The following is a 17,282-nucleotide window of genomic DNA, read 5'->3' on the forward strand; positions in this document are numbered from 1 at the left end:
GTCAGCTTAGCTCCATTGGAAATCAACTGATGATAAACTAGGCTATAGCTGAGTTACAAAAATTGAGTATTACTAGTATTCTCTATAAGAGAGTTTCTAAGTCTTAAATCATTGTTAAAATATAATTTATTTAGACAGGACATGCTTGGGTTTTGGGGAGAGGATGGATGGGCAACTCTGCAATTTTTAAGCATGCATCATGGATGCACACCTTGTCCTAGGATTTACTTATACAAATAAAATTGCTGTGTAGATTCTCACTACACTGTGGACAGGATTTGGTGTAACAAGACTGTGTTATAATCCCCCATGTGTTTTGTTTCAGTAATTAATACAAGAAGATAAAATTTCCCTAGATATGTGCAGCTACTAATAAGAAACATCTATAGAAGCTGAAAGTATGTATGAAAAGGGCCACTAACTGAAGTTAGCCTCTAGCCAGCAATAACTGCAGTTAGCAACTATTTAATTGCTGGCTGGTGAACTCTGTTAAACGAATTTAACAGAGTTAAATTCATTTATTTTGTTTTTTTTCATTTCTGAAAAATACTACTACAAAATGCTTTTGTTACAGACTTTCAATAAAAGAAGTAAAAGGATTCTGCTTGAGGGATGGAAGTCAAACTACTCTTGCAAGTACAAATAGCCTTTCTACCTATATAGATAATGCTATATATCATAGATGTAGTGACTTTTGTAACACTTCATAATTTTGAAATTTTTCATGGTCTTTTCAGTTAAATAATAAGACTACACTGCATTCCAGTAACTCCATTAGTGCAGGTTTCTAAGCTGTTCTACAAACGGTAATGTATCAGTTATAACATACCAGTGAGGTAGGAAAAAAAATGTATGTACTTAAGATCTTTCAGTCCAAGAAACCAGTTCAATGTACTGCAAAGCCTCTCAAGTGAAGAGGCACATGTAAGTGGTAAATTAAAGGTGTGAAACAGAAAAGAGGGAAAGAAGCAGCTCTAGATTATCTGAAGCAACCTACAGTCCCTGGATATTATGAATCACTCAACAGCAGGAGCATTGACTTGGACTTATGGCGATTAAAATGACAGTATACAACATGATGCAACTCCAATTTCTAAAACTTGAAATCTTCTTTCATTCTAATCTAGCATTAACAGCAGTCTTTCCACATTAGAGAATGTAGTTAAGCCAGCTGTAAGTCTTTTCTAAGATATATATATTTTTGACTGTCATTGTAAAGAAGATTCTTTAGGTCTTAAATGACTGTAGTAGCTTATTCTGAACTTCTTCTAATACAAACCTCAGTTTTGGTAAACAGTTTAGAAAGGAATTCTCCATAGCAGGTGTCAGGAATTCTCATAGCAGGTCCTTGTGTCAGTTCAGTGCGGTGGGGAGATCAACTAAATGAAGCACTAATCCTATGGAAAATTATTTTGTTATGCAAAAGCATATCAGAATGCATATGCTGAAGGGGGAAGCATGTATTAAATTTTATATGAACCTTAAATCATATACTTCCTAACTCCACAATCCTAATCTTCTCTCCATGCCATTTGGGTCACTGTTCTTCACTAATGTGTATACAAATTTGTAAACAAGATATGAACTTTGCACATAATTATTAAGGTGAAATAAACTATAGTGTAATAGTACATAAAATATTTTTAACAAATTCACCAGTAAATTGCAGATGTTTGTGTCATTTATGTAGAGAGAAGAATGTTACTAGCATTTTGGCATTGAAATAAATAGAAGAATATTCAAACAAAGATTCATTTCTTCTTCTTTTGTATGGCTGCTGATATCTGTGTGGAATCAAATCTCCATATATGCATGAAGATAAATCAGATACAGGTTTTTTTGCCTCAGTCTTTATCACAAAGATCACTTAACAAAAAAAGGAAATTATTCTTCTTTAAGCCTAAACAGACTATATAGATTGAATATGATCATAGCTACAGATGAGTTCCTACCACCTTTTAAATAGCCTGATATCCAGTTCATGATACATTCCTAGCTGCACAAAGTCACCACTGTATAATTCTGTAATGATGGCATTCAAAGGCTGTGCTGCCATAACTGTGCTGTTATCAGTACCCAAAACAGTAATGAAATTCTAGAAACTTCCATACACACACTACACTCACATCTCCCAACTATAATATATATGTACAGGACCAAAAAACCATGGCTCAAACCTGGTAATCCTGTTTCTGACAGCTGGAATGGAGTAGAAAAAAAGTAGGAGAAATAGACCAAGCATAAAGCTTCCAGTTTCTAGAAAAGTACCTCTTGAATTAAGAAACTTCCTAAGCTGATGCTGTACCTGTATTATTTTAGCATTTAGCCTTTTCTCCCATATATTTGTCCCACCCTATTTTAAATGTATTTATACATTTAGCATGTGCAATACCTACAGCACTGCATTTTACACTTCAATTATGCCTTATGAAGACACATCCTTGCTTATTTTAAAGTAGCTAACTTGATACCCACATATTCTTACTTTATAAAAAGCAAGAATGATTATTTCCAATTCATCTTTCCCATGCTATTCATAATACTACACTATGGAGCATTCTGTTTCCAAGATGAAGTTCTTTTCTACTGAGACCCTCCTTGCATCATTGAGCTGTACTTTTTCTTGATAAACTTCATTCCCTTTGAGAGTGAATGACCACAACTGCGTTCAGTATTTGAGACACGGACATGTGATGCCACCACAGCACAGTGATGTTTTCTGCTTTTTTGTCTGATCATCTACTAGTCATTTCTAATAATCTAGTTGTCTTTCTGATTACTGCTGAGTATTTAGCTATCATTACCAAAGAAAAATAATACTGAAAGATTTCCAGAACAGTTAGAAGTAGTTTAGAGTTTGACACTGCTTATGTATAGTTGAATTTATTTTCCTCATGTCCATTACTTGTCATTTATCAGTATTGAATTGCATGTCACTTTATTTTCCTTTCACTCAAATCTTAAAACCTTCTGCAACTTCTCTGTCAGTTTTAATTTTCACTATTGCGAATAATTTAGTGCCATCAGCCAGTTCTGTCACCTTCCTATTCATTCCCTTTTCTGGATTAGTAGCACATATTGCAACAAACCTTTGTAAGACACAACTCTTAAAATACCTAAATTTTTTTAATCTGATCTCTATTATCCACACAGTAAATTTTGACTAGTTAGAAGTTGATCAGCCTGAGGGTAAGAGGGAAGGGCCACTAATGAATTTGAAGTCTTTGATGCATGACTTTGCCAAAACCTTTTTGCAAATACAAATATTCTATCCAGAACCAGAACACCTGTTTCCATAATGTTCAGTAATTTCTGCAAGGAAAACTCTACCAGTGAGGTATGAGCATCACTGAGAAGAGCCTGGCTCCATTCTTTTGACACCCCATCCTTTAGATATTTATACGCATTAATGAGGTCCCCTCTCAATTGTCTTCACAAAGCTGAACAGGCCCAAATCCCTCAGCCTTTCCTCATGAGAAGAGATGCCCGAACCCCCAATCATCCTTCTTGCTGCCTTCAAATTTCTCAAAGCTGTTGCTGGAGGCACAGCATACTCCTCAGTGTTTTAATATCATCAGTAATCTCTCAGAATGTAATGGAAAAAATAATGTAATGAATGGTAGAATAGATTGGGAAGAAGGATGACACTTCTGTAATTTTTATTTAAAAGTCTTCAGAATCTTTGTTGAGGATTTTTTTTTTCTTACTTCTGGGAAGAGACAGCTCTGATTGAATGACTCAATATGCCAATTAGTAGAGAACTGATTTCACAAAAAAGTCTCATGTCATCTGGATTAGCTTAATGGACAGAAAGCCACACGCAGTGTAGTATTTTAATCTACTTGAAAAGGGAATGTGATTGAGAAACTTCTGTACAATGTGTTATATAGTCACATCCTACACTGACATAATTACGTTGTCAGTGGTTAGATTAGAACAGCCTGTGGATGAAGAATACCACTGATGCTAAATTAAGAAAAAAGCACTTGCAGAAGTTTCTAACCCTTGTGTTGTCACCTTTATTGAAACTAATAACTTTCATATTGTCAAACAGTACGTTTCCCTGTCATACAACTTTTCCCTTGACTTTCCATCAAGCAACTCATCGTGTTCTAGGTGCTTTCATTTTAGCCTGGCTTTTAAAAGTAAGTTTTAAAACTCTGAGGAAGAGAATCACTGCTGACAACTTTTGCCTTAACCAGAGATCAACTTTAATGTTTTGGGTAAAAGATTGTATGTGCAGTGCACAGATAATTTTTGGGAGCTAGTTGGAGTACAGAAAGGACTCCCAGAGGAACTGTCTGCCATCATGAGCTCTAAGTGCTCTGAATTTGCGTATTTTCAGGCAAATAAATATACTTAATACAAAAAAGAAAAATGCAAATTATACAGTCAGCATGAATTCTTCCAGTTAATTATATCTAAATCTTTACCAAAATTAGAAAATCAATATTATTAGAACACTTAGTATCTGAATTTAGTAAACATGTTTACATTTTAGGTAGGTGGAAGAAACAAGGAGTTGGACTTGTGCCAGTTCAAGAAACTGGGGTTAATATTTCACTCCAGTCTATACAGACTCTTTTTAATGACCTTCATCACCGTATTTGTATACCCTAAAATCTAGTTTTGTAAAAATTTTCCAAGTCACACTTACTGTTAGTCTTTATATCTTGTAAAAATGCACACAACTGCATGCAAAATGAAATTACTGCTCACTGCTGGCTTTCATTTAAGCACTTTCAATTAATTTCCATTGACTTTATCACACTTTGTCATATCTAATACAGTCAGTCTCCACAGCAGTTAATCTCCTCAATAATTGACTTCAGGTTGATGGTAATCAGAAATTTGACCACAAAACCCTCAAATTTATTCTGGGGTTTTTTTTCAAAGTACGAATATAAAAGTAAATCAAACATGAACTAAAATCCAGAACAAGTAATTTTTTTCTTCTCAAAGAGGGAAATAAACTGAGATGTTGCTCTTAAATTCCTATTAATTTAAACAATTTCCATTTTAGTTAAACTAAAAACAGATCTCAATTGAAAAACTTTCTGGTTCTGCTTGCTCAATATAGACCCACTTTTCATTAAATTAATTAAACTTTATTAGATGTGTTTAAATTCTGATTAGAGACTTTAAAGCAATGTCACAGTAAGAGTAGAAAAATAATTGCATCCTCTCAAGAAGGTTTTGGCCTTCACCCAGCCTCACTCCCTAAAATCCTGTTTGTAAACAACTTGGTCTAAATGAGCAATCCAGGCTTCTGAGCTCAGCCTAGGATTTAAATTTCTCTCCAGTAGAAGAGTGTCCTATTAACCACTGTAATACTTAAATATTGATCTGGAAGCTTGAACATGTCTTGCTTCAACATTTTAAAAAAGCAGTAAGTTCTGCTGTGTGCTGGAATTTATATTCATAGATTCCAGTCATGCTCAGCCAGCAGCAATTAGAAGATATCCCTCGAGCAACAGCAATTCCAAAAATAGTCTGTATGCATCATACAAGATGAAGTACCACTTTCCTCTAAAGTAATGTATGCTGTACATTCAAGTATAATTAGCACACTAGACTTCGTAAATAGTATTAAACTAATTACTGTTTGCACCACTAGTGGCAGATGCGGTTAGAGATTATTAATGACAATGGACAATTTCTTGAATTTAACATACAAAATGCAAGGCAATTTCTCCACTTTAAATTATGTCTGAATGACTATTTGCTGAGTGTCAGGAGGGCTCTTTTAAATTAGCAAGAACTGTTATTTATGAAAATCAGTGAGTGAAGTGATAGATTAAAAAAAAAAAAAAAAGAAAGCTATTCATTTACAAGGGTATAATTTTATACCTATTCTAAACCAGGGAAACTACAAAAGGGGTATGTGTCAGAAGTACTGGAAAAGCATTGGTTAGGAAGGAAGTTTTATCTCTAGCTACATAACTGATATGTTGAGATGGAATTTAAATAAACATCTAAAACTTTCAACACATGAAATGAAGTAAACTGCTCCCCAGAAATCTAGCTACTTTAAAACTCCCCTACTGCGAGCCATGGGTTACTTAACAGAGACTAGGATAGTCACTCCCTGGCTTCAGGAAAATGTGGGAAGGGAAGAAGAGTTGTAAAGAGAAATTTTCTCTTCCAGAGAAAACTCCCAGATCATTAAAGCTGAAACTGGGAGAGGAATTTTATTTAATGTGCTGACACAAGGTATTGCAATTTCAGTCAGCACTGATGGACCCCCATAAAAAATGGTACATATTTCTGTCAATATAAGACACACTGAGTATAAAGCAATTATTTTTTTAAATTGAGGTGATTCTAGAAGGATACAGATATAATATAGTGAGAGGCATGCTGACAGGCATGTAGGAAGGTATCAACAGGCATTCATCCTTCACCTACCCTTCACATTTCATTCTAGGACCTTTTTGCCATATTAAAGTAAATTGAACTGTTCAGTTCTGTACTATTTCCCCTCTGACTATTAATTGGTTAGATTTTTTTGCATAAGGACCATTTTCTTGAATACCACTCTTTTGTGAGCATTCATGAAAAAAATATTATCAAACTTATTTAAATTCCAATTTATATTTTGGATTAATTTTACCCTTTTCACTTATTAGGACTTTATAATCTAAATACTCAACTAACACATACACACCAAATAGGGTTCAACTTCTAAAAACGCTTGATTTCTAAGATCACTCATTCTTATCTAGCACGATCGCTAACATCCCTCATTCTTATTTATTTGCTAATGTCTTTCTTAATATAAGTGCCATATTGGACGCATGCCCTTAACCTAATTCCAATATAAACACATAAGATTCAATTTGAATCTAATGGTCATCTCCGTGAGTATGGTGGATTGTATTTTGGTGAAAGTTCAAGCACAAAAATGTATCAGTACAGGTTATGATGATTTGTCAAACACCGATTCAACCATTCAGACCTCCTGACTTGCTGACAACTATTTCACAACGTAATTGTTCTGCCTTCCACTAGCTTAGCTCACAGTAGAATCTTTTAACCAAGAACTTCAAAGAAAACAAATCTTAGTGATGTTAAAAGCTTACAATATGTGGGTTTGGTAATTCTAATGAAATTTTAAAGTAAGAAATCTGCTAGAGTTAAAAAAGCAAACAAACAAACAGCAACAGAAAAACCCCAACACCATAACTGCTATTGATGATCTCGTCAGGAGGAATATGATAGAATGGGATCAATCCTCAGAGGTGATGTTTCCAAGCCATGCTGTTGTTAAAAGCATGTATTTCTGTTAAAAGCATAAAAAGTGGCAGTAGTTTCACTCATATATAGCAACATACTTGCATTGAAGCTGAAGAACTTACAGAATCAAGAACCACTATTTCTAAACTCTAAGTCCTTCTCAGTCTCCCTCTAATTTCTCAACTAAATACAGTAAACTGAATGCCTTGCTGCTCCTTTGAAAATTCTCTATAAACAATAAGTGCTTTTTCCTGTCAAATAGAACCACAATACATTTTAAACCATATTTTAAATGGTTTCTAAATCTTCAAAACTTTCTATCTATAAATGGAATTAGGCCTATTAGCCTGCAAGTATTTAAATTGCTGTCAGACTTACAGTCAAGCGATGGATCATCAGCAAGCTAGGATGGTCTGTAACTGCTTCAATAGTCAATAAAGTAGTCTTAATCAATTCTTCTGATGCAGCTTGCCCTGTTGGTAAGAGTAATCACATTTCTTCATAAACTTAGTAAAAATACATGCATCTAAAAGTACTGCAATATCCTAGGTTACCCTACCTATTGCTCTATCCAAGTTCGTTTCTCCTGAATCTATCGATCTGATGAACTCCTACAAAAGAAGCAGAATTTATGTTAAAACACTTTAGGAAAAAAAATTAAAAAGCATAATCACTGAATTATTACAACAAGAAATTCTTTAAAGAACTGTGTAAATACAAAATATTAATGCACCTACATTGGGATAAACTTTCATAATAATTATCTAAAACTGAAAGTGCTAATGACCAAGCTGTTACAATTTTGCAAGTCTGTAATGCTGTTGGACATTTAAATGTGAAGTACAGTAAGGATTATTACTCTGACTAGTATCAGAAATGATAGCATTTCCAGCTAAATAGACAGTAATTAAATGTCTTCACTGTTAACAGAAAACTGTAATTTCTTAGAAGACTTTGAACTACCTTGGATGTGGCTATGTCAAAATAACTCACTAAAATGACCAAAGACCCTTCAGAAAATGCAATTTTCTGTTATTTTGCACCATCTTTTTGATCTCCGTGCATTCAATACACACTGTGGATGCAGTTACACTCAGGAGAACATGCAAAAATGCATACATAACTTTCTATTAAAAAGCACCTAAATTGTCATCATTTAAAGGAACAGGGTCAATAAGATATTAATAATCTGGATTAAGTAAATATTGTACAATTAGACCCACTGTTCTTTTGCTTTCACTTCTATGCAGGGCTGTTTATTTCATCGGGATGCAAAAGACATGTTATTAAGATTTGCTAAGGAAGGAAAATTCTGTGCAGAATTTGTAGTATGCTCTTTTTTACTAATGTAGTATTTAAGAAAATGGCATTTGTTTTATATTTCACTACCAATTAAATTTTTCTTATCACATATTAAATTGGCATAAGTTTCTACATGGGTTATCTTTTTCACAGTATGTAAGAAACATCTGAAGGATTCTTCTCTAATTAAAAATAGAGTTAGAAACCAATTATATATTTCATTATTTAAAAGCACCTCAGCAGCAGTCACAAAAAACAAGTGCTTCTATAAAAAAATGTTATGTTCCTGATCATTTGAAGGAAATTACTAGGTAATATCTAATTAATGTGTTTTGGAAGAGAGTAAATTATTTTGTTTGCTAAATTTTAGACAGTTTCATGCAACCATAGTCTCAAGACCGATTTGGAAACATCAAAATAGCTGGTGCAAAAATTTTTTTGGCTACTAATGCTTACTAATTTTATATTTGAAACACAAGGAAAAGATGTATTTATTTGAAGAAATTCAACTGTCTTGGGTTTCTTAAGCAACGGAGAGAAATGGTGTATGTGTATTTCGCTACAGGTGAGTCTGTGCCCTGTGCACACCCCCAGGAGCCTGCTATTAGCTGTGCCTCTGGGGCATGGCATGTCCTCCATATACTTCTGTTCACAGCAGAAAACATGAAAGGACTGTCCCGACTCCCTCTCAATTTCTTTGCTCAACACTACTGAAAATTACAGTGATGATGGAAGTAACTTCAAAGCAGCAAGAAAAAAAAATTCTCAATGAACAACCGTTAGAGGAAAACAACTATTCTTTTCCTTCCAGATCACAAGCACACATCTTTCCACTCCTCACAATTTCTTATTGTTAAGAACAAGACTATTGAATAAATCAGGACAAAAAAAAAAAAAAAGGACAAAACAAACAAAAAAGACTGCCTTGCTAAAGTCTTAGGGGCCTCAGTTATAGCACAGTACTTTGAAAAAATACAGGCTGATGATCGAATGTCCCTTTATAGATGTCAGTGGGAATGTTGCTAAACACAAATTTCCAGAGTAGATTGTTGCCTCGTAGAATGGATAGTTACTCTTTCAGATTTAATTATATTAGCCATATCATAACACAGTTAAATAAAATGGATTAAAATATTATACTAATTTTTCAGATATACTACTGTCCCTCCCTTTTTCATGTCTAAATTTAAATAGTGTATGTAAGTTCCTGAATTGCCTTTTCTTCAATGAAGACAGGACAAGACACAGGAAACACTGAGTAATCTGCTCCTCCTTGATTTGAGAGGAAAGCTGTGCTAGCTTGACTTCCTCAGTCAGTAGCTCAAACAAGCTGGAGTAACATCAAAGAAAACTTTCATTGGACCTGGTCTGCTGTACCTATATTGCTGTCAGAAGAATTTCACCTTCTAGAAGGTTGATTGGAAACTACTAATAAATCTACTGCCTAGTTACAAATGCTTCAAAGGGAGAAAGGGCTTTGTAATTCAACATCTACAGTTTCAAATTTTTTTTCATCATTCTAATGCTAATTTTTACACAAATATTTTCATAGAGATAAATTAAACCACATTTTCTTGGAATAAAGAGTCAAAGGAGAAAGAGAAGGGAATCTGAACACTGAACTTGAATATAATTGTTTGCAGTAAAGCATTTTTTCATGCTATCTGGAGATAAATACCTAGTTGTCATTTATGAACTCATGCACTTAAAAGTATTTACTTAACTCTGATATGCAACTTCAGAATATTCTTTTTTTCTCCTTTAACATAAGCATTTGTTTTCATATGAGGAAATTATGTTAGAACTGTACTACTTCATTTCTGCTGTACTATCCAATGGCACAGCTAAGAAGTTCATTTTCTATGGCTAATGTCAGAAATAGGTTGTAAATGTCACCATGAGTTAAATATCTTAGCTCCATAGGTTTCCATCAACTAAACACAGTGTAGAAGTACTGGCAAGAAGAAAAAGGTGACAAGAAGAAACAATACCTTAAATATAAATTAATTATAATTTCTCTTTCATTGCTACTCATAAAATAATAGCATGAAATTCTAGAGAAAATATTCTGTGTAATTTAGAGCTAAACCTTTATATTCAGAAATAAAGCACACAGGAAATTCTCAGTTTGTCAAATATGTGCAGTGTCCCTTTGAACAAATAGATTACTACAGAAAAGATTTTCTGATTATATATAAAGTTTTGAATAAAACCAAAGCTTAAAAAATATATTCAGAATAAACCTCTCTCTCCAATTTAGAAATTTAATACAATTTTATTTCATTAAAGTGATTTCCAAAATTTTATGCATATATATCTTGTAAAAATATTTTAACTTAGACTTCATACTCACAAGTAAGATGCCATAGTTGAAAAGAAACTCCTTTGTGACTATCTGGGGACGAAATACCTATTTGAAATTAGTCAAAGTTGGAAAAAAATTACATAAAATGCATATCTCATGACCAGAAAAAGTAAAACAATTATTTCACATGTTAAAAAAAAAAAGAGGACAAAATCTGTATTTGCTTCTGTCATTACAGTTGTTATATAAAGTGCATTTATCAAATGATGTTTCATAGGTGGAATACTCATCAACATATCTATGCATTAACAAAACCTCTATTTTACTCATTCTGACCATGATTGACAGAAATTAGATTTTGGAAAACTGTAAGAGTTTTCTGTGTCACAAATTTTGGGGGGAAAAAAAATCTACCTGGGATGTCACAAGATGAAGCACTACAGGCATCATAGGAAGGCACATCTTCAGCTGTTTGGCCTGAACCGTTGATGGGTGTTTACGTCCAGAGACATTAGTTAGGGCACTGAGAATGTCACCTACAGAAAACAGCATTTCAGGCTGATCCAACATAAAAGCATCACTAAACAACAGCACATGACAAATAAAACATCTCTGTTCCAGCAGCCTCTGTTCATTCCTTCTCCGTCTGCTAGAAGTAGTGTTCATGTGACTGCATGATGAATCTGGCTGATCCAGCACTTCTCTTTCCTAGCTCAGTGTTCAACCAGGTCAATTCCCTACTCTGGCCACAGGGACAAGCAAAGGTGTCCTCTGGCAAAACAGTGAGGATAGAAATATAAGTAAGGCGAGTGTTGAAGTAAAGACGAAATTACTCCTCTTGGCAGAGTGGACTTACACTGGCTAAATTCTATAGATGCAATTATATTTCCAGTGAAATAAAAAGCAAAGTTCTCATGACTTTCAGCTAATCAAGAACTGAATGAACCAAGATTATTGGGTGACACAATGCTGAAGCAGTACATTTCCCCTGCAGCACAGTTAAACTGGAAATAAAACCCCAAACATCCCTACCCTCCAAAAAAAGAGATCCTTCCAACAGCCATGCACACACATTCTCATACACCAATTTAACTGTGACACGAGTGACCTAAAGCTACAGGAATTCTCATAAAAGAGATGGCAACAGATCAATCAGAGAACTTAGCTGCCTCCATGGCAAACCTCAGACATAATAATAAGCAAACAAAATTTTAATTGCAATCGTGAAAATTATACTTCAGACTCAGAAGAGACATATAAAAATCAAGGAACATCATGCTAAATTTGTGTCACGCTTCCTATTGCCTACAAAAAGCAAGACCTCTTCTGCAAGGGATAAAGAACAGAAGCAGCATGAGAAAAGTTAACTCATATGAAAAGAGGGAAAATTCTGTCCTTATAACCTGAAAATATTAAAAGCCAAATGCTTTCTTGAAAGAGCACCTATTATATTTTTTTTCCTAAAAAGAGAGCTGCTCAAAACTGTAAAAGGGAATTCACATATATGTTAAACAAATAAAGAATGGGACTCAGTATTTTATATGATTTTTTCAGGCCAGAAAAGTCCTTTCCTTTCAGAATAAGATAGAGTTTAATCATGTTGAATAATACCAATGCTTTTCTTCTGTTCCCATGGAGTTCAGTTTCCAATATAAGCAGAAATGACAGTGCCTGGCACTGAAGTAGGCCTTAAAGATTTGACTCATTCGTTGGTAAAGAAAAGAAAGTGTTGCTTAAAACTCTTCAAATACATAAAACACAACATTTTTTTCATTAATACATTTTTGTTCTGAATTACACACAATAGTGTAATTCAACAAGACCTCTCTGTGGTTAGTAACTAATTTACTGAACAATCTCTATATTTTAAGGACTATGTAATAATCTCATTTGGTAATTCTGCATTTGATAGATAGGTAGATGTGGCTACCTTTAATTTTAGCATGATTGAAACAATTTATATCTACTTCCTAAAAACAGGTTAAATAACCAAAAACTTTTTAAATTAACCAGAAGATTAACAATTTATTTCTTTTGTTCAAATGTATCTTTAAGGTCAATTTCTACAACTTGTTAATATATTTGGTTTATAGCTACATCTGGTGGAAGAAGATGGTATCAGTAAGGAGCTTACACAAATGTATATTAAAAAAGCCAGCTAGGATTAATTCTAAATCAACAGTTAAACTGCTTTTCACTGTTCCAATTTTCAAATCTGATTATTATTGTTAGGAGCCCATCGCTTTTACCATAGGTCAAGCAGTACACGCTCCTTCATCATACAGCAATAAAAAGAAAAAGACTTCTGACAAATGTGGACAAATACGGAGAGGTAATTTAAGATTACAGAAAACAATCAACACACAGCTCCAGCTTGGAAAAGAAAACAAAATGCAGAAATTATGCTTGATATCAGTTTTCAACAATGCATTGAAATTGTAAATCAATAGTAATTACATGTCTAAGCAATTGATGTACTATGTATTATGATAGCAACTATGTATTTGATGTATAGAGCTTTCAGATTCTGAGGAAATATCAGAGCCTACTATATCAGTTGCATATCGTATATATAAACAGTAGGAGGTGAATTTGTGCTTCGAACATTTCTAGTCTGAGACCTCCATCCTGAAATACAGCCAATATGCAAACCTGGTATTTAGTTAGAAAAAAGGGATCAGGTGTTTGCAGCAAGGCAAAAATTTGCATTACCAGAGGAAGTAAAGTTTCTTTTAAAATAGCAGCATGACATTTAGGTCTACTAACCTTTGCACGCTACCATTACATTTTCAATATCCTAGCAATAATGTAGAGAAGATGAAAAATACATCAGGTATCATTTCATCAGAAAATAATTTTACGAAAATAAAGCTCGTATGCATGAGCAAATTGGTTTCAGGCATCTAAAACAACTGAAGTATCTAAGCTAAAATTTTGCAGAAAAACTGTCTGCAGCAAGTACTCTATATATAAATTTCAGCGTAAGTGATTAACATGTACTCAGAGATAGGCCCTGTTGCATCTCTCCCAGGCCTCTGCTTTATGGGACAAATTTGTTCTTAGATTGTACAATGTTTATAGATTTAACAATATCTTTATTGAACATTGATAAAAGTTCTTGTACATCTAGGCTTTATTCCTGACTGAGCTGATTGGGCTTACCATTCTACAAACACAAAACATTAATACAGGATATCATGCATTACAATACAAAATATCTGATCATGACATATATAAAAAATTTCAGGAAGCTGATATCATGCAAACTTTACGTAATCAGAAAATACAGCCTTTCCACATGTATATTTAAGGATATATCTGTTTTTTGACAAAGTAAGGAAAGGTAAGATCTGTTTGGTTAACAAACTGAATTTACCTAGAATTCCTGGCAGCTCCCTCACAATGTGATAGATGAGAAGATCCAGGCATTTTGACAGGTATTCACTGCCACCTCGCTGCTCTTTTCCTGGCATGGTCTTTCTGCTGTCTCTTTCAATATACATCACGAGTCTACATTTAAACAAGTGCAAAACATTAACTCTCACACCAAAGAGAATAACACTATATGTCAAAAGAAGTATTGAACCAGACATTTCTGGTATCTGCAGTTACAATCAAGATGATACATTAGTTTTGGCTCTGTAATTTTGTTGAAATTTTAGACTTTTCTTTCAATCAACTCTAAACAAAAAAAATTACTGAGTCAAGGAAAGTTTAAATGAATATGTGATGTTAACATAAGGAGTGAATCTTCCGGCAAACTTAGTCAGAGACTAATTTTACAATCTGCTTTATTTTGAAATATGTGATCAATATGTGCAATAAAAGTGAAAGACTAAAGGCACTAATTTTCAGCACATAAGAATTCCAATAGCAAGAATAATTTAAGTCAATGTAATAAGCAATCAATCTTTTAGTGCAGAAAAATCATGCTACATAGATCACATGGCAGCCTATTAAAATGTTAGCACTAGCTGGAATGGCCATATTGAAAGAGAGAAAAGCCCAAATGAGTCTTAGATCCTTTCTCTAGTAATCTGGTGTGAACAATTTCTAAAGACAAACTCAATGCTCACATTCCAACTGGTAAGTGCTCTGTGGCTATGCCGTTCTGCAGAATGACATTTCTCACAGTGAAATGGTAACTGATTTATTAGCCACTGGCTAACTTACAAGAGATTGCTTTAATAATACACCTGTAACAGAATGCTTCAGGCAAAATTTTAAAATGCTTATTTGAATAGACAGAAGGGCCAGACTTCCCTTTAGGGCCATACTATTGACATCTTTGTTTCACATTCGAACTCCCTCCGGGTCCTGTGCAAAGAACCATCAATCACTGGTGAGGGAAATCCATGATCTGGATTTTAAGTATGTACATCAGTACTATCTTTTTAAAATACTCTTCTCATAATCAGTGCTCTTTTACAGAACTATGAAAACTACTTATTTACAGTGCCTCAAGTATTCATAACAACACTACTAGCAAATACATCTTTCCACCAAAAAAATGATTTACTCAACGAAATAAAAACTACCTAAGAATACATTTTGATGACGTATGTCTCTAAACAATACATCTCTTATCCTTCCTAACCTATTCTACAGAGACAAAGAGAGAGAGTAATCAGAAGACCCATTCAGTAACTACTTTTCACCTGTGCAATAGCCCAGATGCAACACATTCAGCTGCACTTCTCACAGACCATGAGGACATCTTTTATTCTTGCAATGTCTGGAAATTGCATTAGATTACAGGAATTTTGTTTTGCCTTTTAGAAAAGAACTACTTAAAAATCCGACACTGTGCTTCAAATAGAATTCTACTTTTACAAGCTTTACATGCTTTTACATAAAAGTTTGAATGTTTTAAATAAAATGGCCTTCTAGCCTTTCCAGACAACCACGTAATTTTTATTCAAAAAATGTTTAGCTTTAAAAAAAAATTACAAAATATCAGAGTTTGAATTAATTCTTTTCTTTAAGAAAACACTTCCACGATTTAACAATCATTTGATTCCATATGGAAATACACTTAGATCTGTTTAAGTTTTACTTAGAATGGGCCAAACAGACTTCAACATGAGTGGTTTTATTGCTTTGGGAGAAAGAGGTTCTTTTCTGTTATAAAAATATGTTCTATTACTTAATCACATTTGAGACGAATACAAAGTAGGTTCACTTATTCTGAGAGAGGAAAGACAAATGACTTCTCTCCTTTATGTTGTTCATCCATTCATAAAACTGTCTTTCACAAGAAGATTTTCTAAAAATATGCACAACTAGTTTTTCCCTGATAGTTCAGTTTAACTAAATATTGTCTTGAGAAAACTGTACAGATACAAATCGTATAGGCAGTAACGCATTAGAATCTCTGTTTTCCTTTGACAAGTTCCTCAGTCATATGTAGAACAATTCATCAGTTACTTTTATTTCCTGATGAATCTCAGTGTTCTCTCTAGTGGGCAAAACCAGGCCCATAGAAACACATTTATTCAATTCATTTAGTGCACATGTTTGTCTTGAATGCAACAGTACATGAAAAAATATGTAGGTGTTAGTATAAATAAGTTAAATATGATGAGGAATAAAACCACTGTCTATGAAGCAAAGGTTTGGTTTAAAAACAAAAAAAATCAAGTGTCTGTATTGCAAGATATGGCCATCAGTGAGCTTTTACACTAAAAAAGTAAAACAACCCAAGTTTTCTGAAAAAAAATGTGAAAGAGTGGAGCAAAAAGGGGAAAATTCCAGAGTTAACAGTCCAGAGTGATAGGACCAGGAATGAGGTCTACTAATTAAAAGAATAAGAACTGTTCTCTTAAAAGGATGATCAACATGAAGTAAAGAGACTAAGTTCACAGAGAATGACAGACCTTCACAAAACTAAAGAAGGTTGTGCATACTCTGGGGACATATACAGTCCATTTACCCCAAGAAATCAAGGACTATTTATTAGTTTTATTATTATTTATTATTATTGTTATTAGTCAATCTCTGCTAACAGAAAAGGATGCAGATTTTTAAAGGACACTTAATACAGATATACTGTTTATTTTACAGAGATGTAACATCAGATGGCATATCATGCTAATAGAAGGGTCAATCTCCCCTTCCATCACCTTTTTTTTTCTTTTTAATTTGGTACCAGCTTGCTGGGTTTTTTTCCTGAAATCACTGACTTATGTAATTGTTCCCTCCTGCTTTCTATTTCCATGTTTTCCCATCTGACTGAGCACCAAGCTTTTCAGTTCTTTTCCTCACTACTTTTCTGAATCAGTCTTAAGATGTAGAAGGCAAATAGGCTATTCTAGATGTAAGACTTCAGTAGGTTTCCAGACAAAGCTTTTCCTTTGAGGGCACATATAAGATTTCAAAATTTAATAAATATAGGAGGTGGGCACAGGAAACACAGAAAGATTTTGCTCAGAGGTTATGC

General features: G+C 33.8%; 1 protein-coding gene across 11 annotated transcripts in view; it reads right to left on the reverse strand.

Annotated features, from left to right (window-relative positions):
• Positions 1–17,282, reverse strand: part of ULK4 (unc-51 like kinase 4) — a 256,761-nt gene that overhangs the window by 178,176 nt on the left and 61,303 nt on the right. For all 11 annotated transcript variants that reach the window (XM_032105931.1, XM_032105898.1, XM_032105913.1 and 8 more), the window contains 5 exons: positions 14,220–14,353; positions 11,258–11,379; positions 10,892–10,948; positions 7,796–7,847; positions 7,615–7,709 (listed from right to left, as the gene is read on the reverse strand). In XM_032105931.1, the coding sequence (XP_031961822.1) occupies positions 7,615–7,709; positions 7,796–7,847; positions 10,892–10,948; positions 11,258–11,379; positions 14,220–14,353 (460 nt within the window). The remainder of the gene's footprint in view (positions 1–7,614; positions 7,710–7,795; positions 7,848–10,891; positions 10,949–11,257; positions 11,380–14,219; positions 14,354–17,282) is intronic.

Source organism: Corvus moneduloides, chromosome 1 (genome assembly GCF_009650955.1).
Source record: "Corvus moneduloides isolate bCorMon1 chromosome 1, bCorMon1.pri, whole genome shotgun sequence".
In the NCBI taxonomy this organism is placed as follows: domain Eukaryota; kingdom Metazoa; phylum Chordata; class Aves; order Passeriformes; family Corvidae; genus Corvus; species Corvus moneduloides.